Below are 13294 nucleotides of genomic sequence, written 5' to 3'. Positions count from 1 at the left end.
CTCGCTTCTGAACGTCCGCATCTCCCGGCCGGGAGCGAACCTCGGCTGGCCGCTGTCGTCCGATGGCGCCGGGAAACTCCGCCGCTCCCGGCGAGAACCTTCCCTGGCTTCCCCGCCAAGCACCTGCGGCCGAGCCTCCGGCTGCTCCTCGGAGGAACTGGCGCTCCTTCACACAGAAACATCACGGCTGCTCCCTGATTGGCTTCATCCAAGATGCCGTCCTGTTTCGTGGCGTTTGATTGGACGCCCGGCCTCGTGGGCGTCGCTCTCATTTGGAAGAAGATCCTGAAGTGGCCGACTTCCTTCAGGGCGAGGCTTATCTCAACCGTCTGGTGAGTCTGAATTACACTCACACACACACACACACACACACACACACACACACACATGCGTGTTAGGTAAGCTGGCCTGTTGTACATGTATGTAGATCTTCCACATGGCTCCTGCAGAAGCAGCACATGGGCTGACCTTGGATGCAACGCTGCAGACGTGGCCCGCCGCAGCTGCGCTTATTGTATCACAACAATTCCCCTCACACACACACACACACACACACACACACACACGCATATATATATATATATTTGCCCCCCCCCATTGATGGAGCTCAAACATCTGTCAAACACCGCGACCTCCTGTCAGGTGCAAACCAGAGATGTTGGGTTTTGGATCTGGATGGATTTGGGAGGCAGGAAGTCAACCTTCAGAAATAGTAAGCGGACGCTAAAAATAGGGACAGCTTGGATTTATAAAAAAGAAAAAAGATTTTCCATCCCTCCATCCTTCCATCGCTGTCCCCATGAGAATCACATGATCTGCTAATGTCAGTCAAGAGCAGAGCTTAATCACACCGGAAAGGGATGTGTGTGTGTGTGTGTGTGTGTGTGTGTGTATAAAAACCAGGGTAGCATCATCTCTGGGGTGGGGTAAAACGTGGACCGGTGCTGATGCTGTCAGCAGCTGTGGAATGATCTAGATAATGCACTTATCCACAGAGCCCCCCCGGGCGGTGGTGGTGGGGGGGGTTGATTAGATTCCACCAAGATAAAGGGATCACGGAGCGTCACATGTCTGCTTGATTACCGGGGGAGTCCAGGAGATCCGGTCCGGCGGATCGGCCCGGATAATAACCAGACTTGTGATTGCTTTGAAACACAGCTCTGTGAGTCGGTTCTTCCCTCCGGCGCCGCTTTGGTTTCACCCGCGGCTCCGGGACGGCGGCCCCGGGAGGAGGTCGTGCCGGGGTCGGGTCGGGACAAAGGTTCCCGCGCTTTACCTGTGGAGACTTGATGTTCTCCGCGCAGAGTTCCTCAGGGTTCTCCGGGTTCCTCCCACGGTCCAGATGTGTGAAGGACCAGGTGTCCTGAGCAGGGCCATCGCCGGCGCCCACCGACATTCTACATATTCCAACGGACGAACAGGGCCGGCGGTTCAACGGAGGCTCCGGCCGTCCGAAGGCCAAACACCTCCTGGACTGAGTGCGGCACGTTTGCATGAAGATATCTGCTCTGATGGCTTGTGAAGGCTTCAAGACCGTGATGAGGAGCTGCGGAGAAGGTTGTGTCACAGAGCCATCGGGGAACAGACTGTGTTTGGAGTATTTGTAAAATAAACCCGTAGGGGGATGTTTATGTGTGTGTGTGTGTGTGTGTGTGTGTGTGTGTGTGTGTGTGTGTGTTGCAGATGAATGGATCTCCATGCAGGCTCTTTGATCTTCAGAGAGGTGGCTTTACAAACCGTCTGGCAGCAGCTGCTTCCTCTCCTGCGCTGATGAATTTGTTCATCCCTCCTCAGCTCCTCGCCGCCCCCTCGGTCCTGGTTCATCCCCGGGCATCCGTGTGCGGGGGATCCACCATCACAGAGCGTCCAGGGTAGGAGGCCCCGATCCGAGAAGGTCCTCTTTGGTCCTCGCTCATAGTCGGTCGCATCCAAGAAAACATCTCCTTGAGATCCCTCTGTCAGGTGTCCTCCTCCATCGGGCTTCATTGACGAGCCCGATGACGTTCCTGCTCGGGTTCTGAGACCCGTCCGTCCCTCGTTGACGGCACCTTCCCTCTGCAGCCGCCGAAGGTAAAACGAAGCGTGTGTGTGTGTGTTTGGTTTGAACACACACACTTTTCAAACACAACCCTGAGTGGTGGCGAGGAAGAGGAAGATGGTCTTCATCGTGACGTGGAGTCGCTTGAAGACACCGACGCTCTTTGCTCCTGCAGAGCCCTGCGCCGCGTCACATGGACCAATCCCCGGCCTGCGATTGGACGAGAGGCGGGGTCACACACAGACCCGTGAAGGTTCTCCCTCTCGGACCCCGTCGGCCGGGAATCGAACCCCAGACCTCCTCGGGAACACACACCCGCCGCCCGCGTCCATGAGTAAACGCAGGGGTCGGTTCTTTGTCACAACAAGGACGTGGGCGACGTGGGCGGCGGCGGCCCATGCATTTATTCAACAAGTCCTTAAAGCGCTGCACGGCGGGAGGACTGGAAACACACACACACACATTTACACCGCATCCAGCCGAGGCCTTCATCATCGCCTGGATTCCAAACATGGGCGTCAAAGAGGCGGCGAGACGGCGGTCGATCCCACTTCCACTTTAGAAGTTACAATGAGCGGATGATTCATCTGATCCCAAGACGCTGGATGTTTGTTAGGCTGTGTTGTGATGCAGACACACACACACGCAGACACACACCCTCCTCCTCCTCCGTGGAAACACAAGCCTCAACTTGAATAATGCGGCGCAGGGAAATCGCTTTGGGACTGAATGGCGGGCCCGTAATGCGCGGCGGCGCCTGCCGCAGACTCGGCGGAGACGGACGGACGTCCGGGTCCTCGCGGGCGCCGGCCAGAAAAATACAGATATTTAAAAATGTGAGACTCTCAGCTCGGAAAACAAACCCACCACGCGTGTCGCTCGCAGACTCACCTCCTTTTATTTTCATTTTTTTGTGCTGGTCGGAATGTTTCATCTGGATGCGCCCTGAACGCGCCACGGTCAAAATAGATACACGGCGATGATGGAATTAAGAAAGAAAACATTGCGGACACAGATTCAATATTGTTGTGTATCAGAGGCCACAGCTGTTGAATTAAGAAAAGAAATAAACCGCGGGAGCCTGCCGGTGCTTCGCCGAGGAGAATGAAGGCTCGCCGTGTCCCGGCAGCTCCCATAATCCGCATGCATGTTATTTGATTTATCTATTTACTTATTTATTTAGCTGGAAATCCGCCGCCGACAGGATTTCTTCCACATTAAACCGCCCGGATGAGTGGACGCATCCTCTCACGAGTATTATGTCGGGCCCGGCAGATGATACGTGGCGTCTCCGCTCGTGTTCGGAGCTTCCTGCCCACGAGTGACGGGCCGCTGAGCTTTGAGCTGTCATTTAACCATCCGGACGGGCACTGCTTCCGCAGCCGCAGCCGCAGCCGCAGCCGCAGCCGCAGCCGCAGCCGCAGCCGCAGCCGCAGCCGCAGCCGCAGCCGCAGCCGCAGGAGCTTTCAGCCCTTCCTCATGTTCTCCTCAAATGAATAAATGGCTTCCGGCGGCGAGGTGGACGCCGTGCGCCTCTGACACGAGGATCCCGAAGCCTCCGAAGACCGGAGGATCAAAAATACGTTCTTGAAAAACAAAAGGCCTTTTCACAACCCAAAAAGGATCACGCCACGCTATGCTATGCTATGCTATGCTATGCTATGCTATGCTATGCTGCGCTGCTAATGAACACAAATCAAGAGCAGACAAAACACACTTCAAACAGGGAAGAGCAACCCTTTGCCTTCAAGGATTATCAACAAACACATTCAAAGAGGGACAATCTGACAAATCTCATGGTGGCAACTTGACGGTGAGGACGTTCCACCACCCGCACGACCTCCGACCCCGGCGGCTCTGGACCAGGATCGGGACCAGGGGAGTCAGAACCGGGACCAGGATCGGGACCAGGAGAGTCAGAACCGACAGGCCTCTGGGACGAGGAGTAGGAGGAACGTCTTCAAGGAGTGAAACCAGTCATCACGGTAAGAGCTGTGGGTTTGGGTTCGGTAAGACACCGCTTCCTTCTCGACGGCTGCGAGCTGCGACCACGGAGGGAGAAGGTCTGGTGTGATAAGGTTCCACTGGGCTGGAGGTCCAGACACCGACTGGAGACCTCTGAGGGTCCCGGAACAGAGAGCACGGACACGAAACACCGACGGGGAAGAAGACGCGACAAACCCCTCCGTCGACCACCTTCACTTTTTCCTTTCATTTTTCCGCACAAAATAACGGAACCTGCATCATCACCGACGGCGACGTCGCTCGTATCCATCTTGAAATGCAAAATAATCGCAACCCGAGGGGAATTACAGACCGTCCTCGGCCGTCGAGCCCGATCCCCGTTCCCGCCGTCCGCGGCCGAGCATCTGTCCCAGACGGCCGTTAACCTGAGCACGGAAAGCTGGCGGGACGTGGCAGCTGCTCGAGGGGCGGAGAGGTATTAGGCTTCGATTTACAAGAATGAAAATGTCCTCCCTCCTTCCTAATCTCTGGTCTTTTGACACGCAAGACGGGCTGACATACGCACACACACACACACACACACACACACACACACACACTCATGCTTATGTAATAGCGTGCCTGTTTGCCTCACTGGGACGCACACACACTTTGGTTGTTGATAGAAGGCATGCACTTTCGCTCTCCGGACCGGCTCCTGTCCCTCGCCGGGACGCATGCAGAACACGGGGACGGTCCTGCGGCCGCTCGGCCACCCGAAGACAAAACATTCACAGCAGAAGCAGCGCAGCGTTGTCGGTGCGAGGGAAACCCAAAAGAACGCGGGCGGGACGACGGGTTGTACGTTGACCGAGTGTCTGGTTTAAACCCGCAGAGGTTTCCTGCGGCGAGTCGAGGTTCAGAATGGAAACACCAACATGTGAATGTGAAATCCAAAAAAAAAAAACCAAAACAGCTGTTTTGCAAAACCGGACAATATCGATATCTTCGGTGTCCTTCACGTTGAGGTCGGAAGGACGCCAGCGCGCGAGCCCTCCGCCCCGCCGTCCTTCCGGATCCCTCGCTTTAAGAGTCAAAAGCACGATCTTCACAAATCTCCAGAGCGGCTTTACTGGCGCCTCCGAAAACCTCCACGTTCGCGTCAATCCAGGGCACCACGTTGCCGGGCATGTAGGCGGAGCAGTTGGCCAGGCCCACGATGTCCACGGGCCGCAGCACTCGGTCCCACATGTTGAACTGGCTGAGCTCGCCCACGAACGCCTGGGTGGCGTCGAAACGCCCGCCGACGATGTCCTGCGCGGAAGCGAAGAGGCGGACGATGAGTTTGGGAGATAAAAAACCCAGTAAATAAGCAGAATTAAAATGAATTTTTCTCTTTGATTTCCATCGAGCTGCCAAACTCTTCTGCGTGGAAACACCGAGAAGGGCGTCGTGAAGCCTCCGCCGTCTGAAACCTGCGCCTCGACTCGTCTTTTAGATCAAGGGCCGCCGGCCGGCCCACCGAGGCCTCCGACGGAACCCCGAAGCCACGGAGGCGCGACGAGATCCCCCTCGCCTCGGAGGAGGACACGCCCGGGAACCCCACCACATCGGCAAACATCTCACCTGCTCCTGGCCCAGGATGATCACCCCTCCGGGCTTGATGGGGTGCCAGGGGGCCAGGTTATCCCCGGTGCCCAGACGCTCGCCGTCCTGGTAGGCCTCCCAGAACCCGTCCCTTGTGGTCCAGGTGACGCAGATGTGATGCCAGCGCCCGTCGCTCACCGACAGCGGGAGCTGGGCCACCTGGGCGGGGAGAAAAAAGGGGGAATGCGAAAAGACAGATTCATGGCGGCGAGTCGGGAACAAAGACAGTAATTAGAAGGGCGACGCCCGTAAACGAGAGGAGCCCCCGTGGAGACGTTCTCCAGACGAGACGCGTAAAACTCAGATTACCCAGGTGACACCGAGGGAGCGAGCGGCCTTCAAAGCGGACGGTAGCCGGCGGCGAAACCAGCCCTCGTCTGCATCGCGCTTTGTCGGAAGATCAAACGAAAAACAAGGGGTTGTTTTACCGAAACCGACGCGGTGACATCACGGTCCGCAGAGGATAGCGCAACAGCGCACCGCCGACATGAAAGTCATTAGCCGACCGCTCGCTGCACAATTAGTTTGCACGCGTGTGCGGGCGCCGCTGCCGGTTTGCTGTTTGCCGTTCGCGGCGTCAGATTAAAAATAAACCCGCAAACACGGAGGCGATGAGGAGAAGGAAAAATAATAAGAACATCGCGTCAATTATAGATGGCGGCGTCCTGGTTACACAACATGGCGGCACCATGAGCAGAACATCCGCCGCGGCCGCCGGTCGGCCGTCTCTCGGATCGGCCCGGTGACGGATCCGGGGCGAACCCCGCCTCTCGCCCCGTCACCCCGACTGAGGAATAAGCTTTGCAGGCGATGAACGAATGAATGAATAACCGCAAATATTTGCGTCCAACACCTGCTTTACAAATCTCCCAGCTCCAGACCACAGACGCTCATCTGAGACCCGGGGCGTAGAGGTTCTACCGCACCGGAATCCAAACTCCCGCTCGCACGGTGAAGTCCAAGGCGGGCGTTGACATATTTTGCTCGGGCGGAATATCATTCACTTGTGGGAGTATTCCTGATGATTCCTTGTGCGAACGTTCCCGCCCCCGACACGTCTGACTGTTCTACATTGCTGTTAGTTAATGGTGCCGCCGCGTTCCTGCGTGCGGCTGCGGTGAAACGAACAGCATAAACAATGTTCCCCGGTGGAGCCGTTACCACTTTGAACAAGTCCGTACATGCTTGTAGAGCCGCGCGAGCACTAATCACATTCACCACGCTCTTCTTTTCCGGGAAAAAGCAAAAAAGAAGCGTCCCTCCTCCCTCCGAAGCCGCGTTCAACTTCTCTTTTCTGGCCGGGTCGGTTCCCTCGCTCCTGGCGGCGCTCCGTCATGACGCTCCGCTGTTCGCGGCTCCTTTCGATCTCCCCTTCTTTTCTTTTTCCCGTCATATTGTCAAGCCTTTCTGCCGGCGCCTCGCTCCCACCCGCCTGACTGGGAGCACATGTATAATGCATGGTGAAGGAAAGCTGTGAGGAGACCCGCCTGTGCCAATCACCCCCCGACGTAAACAAGGCACAGAGTGGCGTGAAAGGGAATAAAACTCTGCGACTCCCCGAAAAAAAAACAAACTCCAAACCATCTTTGCATTTGAACGGAGACGACTGAGCCCCGGGGATGTAAAACATCTGCCACCGTGATTTACATAACATCTATAATTCCTCCACTTGTTAAGATTAAATGTTTGTGAAATGTTAATGTATCAATTGTGTTCCCGTTCCCCCGCTAGCTGACGGAAGGCTCGCAGGATGTGACCGTGCGGAAAGCAGAAGTTGTCTAATGAATTACTGGCGTTCTGCATAACCAGTGGAATGTAGGTCAGCGATATTAAATGTTTATAAGGTGCCGACGATTCGGAGCCGAAGGTCGAAGAAACTCCTCTCGGCCGCGTTATCAGCCGCGCTCGGAGGAACACAACGCGGCGTGGGATGCCGTCGATTGGTTCCAGGGTTCACCTCGGACCCGTCGCCGGTCCATCAAGCAGACAATGGAAACATCCAACCCTTCGCCTCTCATCCACACCTCCAGACTTTGTCGGCTCCTCAGGGAACCTCACGCATGTGTTTGGACTTTGGGAGGAACATGGGGACCTTCTTGCGGCAAAGCGAGGCGTTCATTCAGGAGTGCATCCACAGCCAGCGGGGCTGGCGCCGCAAGGTAAGCCTACAAGCAGAGAAGCACGGTGGCTTTCGTCACGGCGGTCCTACCTTGTCGTTCACCAGCAGCTCAATGGGGTTGTTCCCCCACTCGATGAGGACGATCTCGTTGGCCTGGCCCGGCACGCCGTAGGAGAAGGGGGTTCCTATCCCGGGGCTGGCGCTGGACTTGAGCCACATGCAGACGGTGAAGGCGTACATTTCCGGGAGGCTCTTCTTGATGCGTCCGTACAGATAGTTGGTACGCAGTGGGAGCGCCACCTTGAAGTCCTCCGGCGACTTGAAGGCGTTGTTACCTGTCGATCGATAACATTTGCATGACGGAATGGAGGAGATCCTGTTGAAAATGGTAACTGTGAGAACAAGAAGTGACCGTAGGGACCGCAAACGGAGGAAACAGCAGTGTCCTTTGACCGATGGACTCGTTCCACCAAACCTCAGTCCACCGTTTGCTTACGGTGGGATTAAACTGTTGTCAAAGTGTTTTCCGGGCCGCCTCCGAGTCGGGAAGATAACGGTCATTATCTCGATCGTTATTATTTAGCTTGGAGACAAGTAACGATACAGCTCCCACAGCGAGCATCTGCTCGCCAAAAGAAGTTCACTTTGTTTGTACTGTTACCTCCTAGGAGGGGTTTGGGGCTGAATGCGTGAGGCTGCTCTTATTGTGAGGGAAGATATTGGAGATGGTTCCTGATGGCCCTGCTTCACCACTGCAGAGGAAGCTTTGCATGAAGAGCCTGGAGGTCCATGTAGTCCATACAATCATCGCTTAGACGTTTCACCTCTACCTTTGGACACATTTGCCGCTCGTGTTTTAATCTTTTGAATGGCCCGGACGTCCCCCGTGCCCCGATTCGGACTATCTAACTCCGTCCTCCGATCCCCCGCCCGCCTCGCCTGTTTTCTGCGCTCGCCATCCTCGGCAAAATTAGATCTGACCAAACCAGGTAGTTCCGGAGGCCTAATAGGAGGAAGTGAGCGTCGGGGAAGGGGAAGCGCCGCGGAGCGCTTTTCTGCCGACAGCCTTTAAACTTCAGACCCTATTAAAGAACGATGCGGCGGCGGCAGCATTCAGGCAGACATAAGGCTGCAGATTTTAGAAATTATGCCATTTCTGCTCTTTCATCTGAGTTTCTCTTCCGCGGGAGAGGATATTCAACCCGACTCTTCCCGCGCTCTAATCTGCCACTGTAGCATCTCAGCCTGGGGTTCGACTCCATCCTCTGCTCACACCTCACTTGTCAAGGATGTTCGGTCGGGACTCACCGGGCCTTATCAGCCAAAGCCCCGACACGGTGGCTTTGGGAGACGGCCGAACTCCGTCGGCTCACGGCGACCTGACGGAGCCCGGACGCCAAACTCCAGTTCGCCTCCGTTCTCCAGCTACATGCCGCTCTTTGCTTATAGCGAATCTGTTCCTTGGTTGCACTTCATCTTGAGGGACTTCAAGGATGTTGCTTTTTCTGCACCTTGAGACTCTCCGCGGTCCTACTTTGTCATTTGCAGCCGAACGCGGCGAGCCTGTGCTCAGCTGCCAGCCGAGACTCTTTGTTACCGCGGTACTTCACGTCTCCGTTTGACTCTGACGCGCGTCTGTTCGATCCTTTGGTCCACCGCCGGCCTCCGTCTTATATAAGCCAATAGGTCTTGAACACAATGTTGGCAAACAAACAACTTGTGCATACAAGTCTGGAGGTCATCCCGAGGCAGACGCCACTTTGCTTCATTGAGAGGGTTACTGGGTTCACTTTCGTACCGATGAAACGTCACGCACGGGGAGAGGCGGAGCTCCGCTGCCATTGGCTCCGCCTCCTATCCGCGTGACTGCGCCGCAACCCGGCAGGTGAGCGGCGAGCTGGACGACCGCCAGTCGAGCCCCTCGTTGCCGAGCTGGATGACTCTGCTTCGAGTCCACGTACCCCGTGCATCTCCACCCTCGCCTGATCCAGCTCAAGTTCAATCCGCGTTATTGAAAGCCATCATGGCATCGGAACCAGAATAGGAAATTCAGCGAATGTGGAAGGACAGACCGAAGCAGGGCAGGGAGTTCACGCTGGAACCCTTTCACACAAACCTTGCAGTTCAGTCCTCGCCGAGGAACAGACTGTGCACCCAAAGCAAATCGCCTTCCTAAATATTCTCAAAGCGGCATCACGACGTTGTTTATACTCGAAGCCGCGGCCGAGAGCCGGGGAGAAGGCCAACGCTGACATCTTGCATCACTGGAGCAAACTTGTGTCCCAAAACATCAGCAAAGGAGGAAATTCCTACTTTGCTGTCCGAGGTGCATTCGGGATATTTACTGATAGCAAATATATGAGTATTATAGAAGTGCTTCTACGTGCACATATGGACCGTGCAATGGAACAGTGGCGCCGCAGTAAGACGTTTGAGTGCAGCCTGGCGTGCAACTCTACACGTGCAGGTGCAAGGACGAGGGCCGCTTCAATATAATCCTTTAACACACTTTCCCCTCTGACCCAGACCCAGACCCTGACCCAGAACCAGACCCAGACCCAGACCCAGAACCAGACCCAGACCCAGACCCAGACCCAGACCCAGACCCAGACCCAGACTCTGACCCAGACCCAGACCCAGAACCAGACCCAGACCCAGACCCAGACCCAGACCCAGACCCTGACCCAGACCCAGACCCAGACCCAGACCCAGAACCTGACCCTGACCCTGACCCTGACCCTGACCCTGACCCAGACCCAGACCCAGACCCTGACCTAGACCCTAACCCTGACCCTGACCCTGACCCAGAGGCGGCAGAAGTTATTGGGTGGCCTTCTGTCCTTCCGACCAAACCCCATTCGTCCTGAAACTCATCAGGCATTCCGAGTGCAGCCTTGCGGATCTCGGGAGCCGTGGGAGCGGCTCTGCCGGCTTTGTTCAGGGACCGGACTCAGAAACGGACTCAGAAACGGACTCAGAAACGGACTCAGAAACGGACTCAGAAACAGACTGAGAAACGGACTCAGAAACGGACTCAGAAACGCTAAATCCGAACGAAAAAGAAAAAGGAAAAGTCCGTCGGGCGTCACTTACTTTTCTCCAGCTCCGTGATCCTCTCCAGCAGCGAGTTGAGGACGCTCTCGGTACGTTGGCGGTGAGCCGCCGTTTCGTTGTAGAGCTGGCTCTTCTCCTCCTCCAGCTCGGCCACCTTCCGGAGGAGCTGGGTCTCCAACGAGCCCAGGCGCTGCCGCAGCAGCTCCCTCAGTTCCGGGGGCAGCGGCGCCGGCGCCGGAGCGCTCCCCGCCGACGCGTTGGCGTCGGGGGGCCGCAGACTCTGCTGCTGAGGGGCGGGAACAACAAACCGGGAGGTCGTGAGCGGCGGATTCACGGGCCAGAGAAGACGGATCACACGAAGCGCTAGATGTTCGCTGGTGACCCGCCAAACTGCGGGTATTAAAGGTAGAGGCTCTGACGTGACGTCAGGCCGGTTCATCACAGATGCCGCGGGAAACCAGGACAACGACCGCACGGCACGTCCCGGCCCACCGACAAACATTTCTAAATGTGATCGCTGCTGCCACCGAGGTCCACACACACACACACACACACACACACACACACACACACAAAGACACACCTCAAACACGCCTGCATAGCAGGAACTATGAGGTTCCTGGAAGAAAAAAGCACCACAGCTGGAGTACTGGAGTACAGGTCACACTCCGATCAGCGAGTCGCGGCAATTATCATTACACCAGGAAATCAATTGATTTGTGATTAAATGCCTGTCCTTCCGTCGGCAGCACGACCTGATTCTGATCGGGTATTAAAGCATCCAATCAACCAGAGAGGGAGGAAAGGGAGGCTGATGGATCAGCAATGCAGCACGCCGTGGATGGAGATAACCAAACAAACTGTGTGTGTGTGTGTGTGTGTGTGTGTGTGTGATGTCAGATGGGAGGGAGTAAAACAAAGGCATGAGGCCACTGGGCATGAGGCTGAGGTTTCTAATCTCAGGTGAGCTGAGCATCATCTGGAGGTCCTCTTGGAGTCACAGGCCTCGACTGAACATCGACCTCATCATCTGGAGCTCTCTGGGGGCTCCAGAGGAAACGCACGCCTGCGCGCACGCCCGCTATGGATTGCATCGTAAAAAAAACCGCAAGACACGCACGCTGCCGACATGTACGCCCTAACTTTTGACAGGCGGTCCGGAGGAGGAGGGGGGGGGGGGGGGGGGCGACCCGCTGGATGGAGGCGCAGCTCCGGTGCTCATACATACATACATACATACATGCATACATGCATACACGCATACATACATACATGCATACACACATAGGTAGATTGTATATTCTATATAAATATGTGTGTCCGTATATAGCGGTCAGAACGTCAGCGAGGCGCCTGTGCGCGCCGCCTCACCTCCAGGCTCTCCAGGCGGCCCTTGAGGCTCTGCATGGTCCTGCCCAGCTGGTCGATGGTCTCCCCGGGGTCCCTCGGCAGGTCCCCCATGGTGTTCTTGCCGTAGTCCTTCCTGCGGGCGCCCTGGCCGCGGCTCTTGCCCTGCGCGGACTCGTCGGCCGCCGCCTCGCAGCGCGCCAGCTTGGAGTTGAGCTCCTTGATGGTTCCCTGCTGGCTGACGATGGTCTCCTTCTGCTGCAGGACGGTCTCCCGCAGCCGGATGATGGTGTCGCGCAGCTCCTCCTCCGCGGGGCCGCCGATCCGGACGCGGTTCCCCGCCGGGTCGAGCCCGCAGCCGGGCTCCGCGCCCGGGGGGATGGCGTTGCAGACGAAGCGGCTCCCCGCGGCGCCCTGGCCGCGCACCGTGCGCGCCGCCAGCAGGCACAGCAGCCCCGGCAGCAGGCTCAGCATCCTGCCGCGGCTCCGGCGGAGACTCGGACCGTCGACCCGGCAGGCGCCGCCGCTCCCCCGTCCGCGGGCGCGGCGGGAGCGCGCATGAAAAAGAGACGAACGCGGAGACACGCGTGGACGGGCGGCTCCGGCCGTGGGTTCCCGTGGCGCGCCCGGCCGGGTCAGTGCGCGCCGCCGCGCCGCGCCGCCGGATTACCTACAGAGCTGCGCGCCGACGCTCCCGGAGCGCGTCACACGCACGCACGCACGCGTGTCGTCGTCCCGTCGCGCAGCTGTGGCCGCCCCCCGGGCGCGGGCGTGTGCGCGGGCGTGGGCGTCACCGCTCCTCCCGTCATCGAAAGCGCCGCGCTGACTGCTGCGCGGGGAGTGCGTGTGCGTGTGCGGCGGTGTGCGTGCGCGCCGAGGATCAGCGGATCCGAAATGAAATCCGCGTCCCGCGTTGAGCCCCCTTCACGCACGGTGCAGCCACGAGCACGGTCACATACTTTCCCTATAGTCGGCGCTTCAAACAGCCGCTAGTTTTAAACAACTAGTCTTTTACACAACCTACTATCTAATTCAGAACTCTGTTAATACTGCAGATTTTATACAACCACTAGTTAACACGACCTGACATTTTATACAACCTACCATTTTATTCAGCATAATGTTTATACAACGCACTGTTTATA

At 57.0% G+C, this 13294-nt stretch overlaps 1 protein-coding gene across 2 annotated transcripts; it reads right to left on the bottom strand.

Moving 5' to 3' along the window:
- Positions 1 to 2913: 2913 nt before the first annotated feature.
- Positions 2914 to 12824, bottom strand: nptx2a (neuronal pentraxin 2a). 2 transcript variants are annotated; one of them, XM_086176278.1, is made up of 5 exons: positions 12174 to 12824; positions 10842 to 11085; positions 7839 to 8083; positions 5609 to 5788; positions 2914 to 5296 (listed from the first exon to the last, which is right to left on the bottom strand). In XM_086176278.1, the coding sequence occupies exons 1-5, from the start codon at positions 12621 to 12623 to the stop codon at positions 5069 to 5071; spliced, it is 1347 nt and encodes a 448-aa protein (XP_086032404.1). In that variant the 5' UTR covers positions 12624 to 12824; the 3' UTR covers positions 2914 to 5068. The 2 variants fall into 2 exon arrangements, with proteins under 2 accessions (XP_086032404.1, XP_086032403.1); XM_086176277.1 differs by having other exon boundaries at positions 10842 to 11088; positions 12174 to 12822.
- Positions 12825 to 13294: the final 470 nt, after the last annotated feature.

Source organism: Fistularia commersonii, chromosome 28, assembly GCF_037954325.1.
Source record: "Fistularia commersonii isolate RoL2024-O1a breed Wild chromosome 28, RoL_Fcom_v1.0, whole genome shotgun sequence".
NCBI classification, from domain to species: Eukaryota; Metazoa; Chordata; class Actinopteri; order Syngnathiformes; family Fistulariidae; genus Fistularia; species Fistularia commersonii.
This window is presented reverse-complemented; position numbering and strand designations above follow the sequence as displayed.

Bases quoted from the DNA above. Each gene is read 5' to 3' on its own strand.
- nptx2a (XM_086176277.1), bottom strand. From the start codon at position 12,623: ATGCTGAGCCTGCTGCCGGGGCTGCTGTGCCTGCTGGCGGCGCGCACG. The intron at 5,789-7,838 runs GTAGGACCGCCG...CTCCCCGCCCAG, and splicing joins AGCTGCTGGTGAACGACAAG to GTGGCCCAGCTCCCGCTGTC. The intron at 5,297-5,608 runs GTGAGATGTTTG...GCTTCCGCGCAG, and splicing joins TCATCCTGGGCCAGGAGCAG to GACATCGTCGGCGGGCGTTT.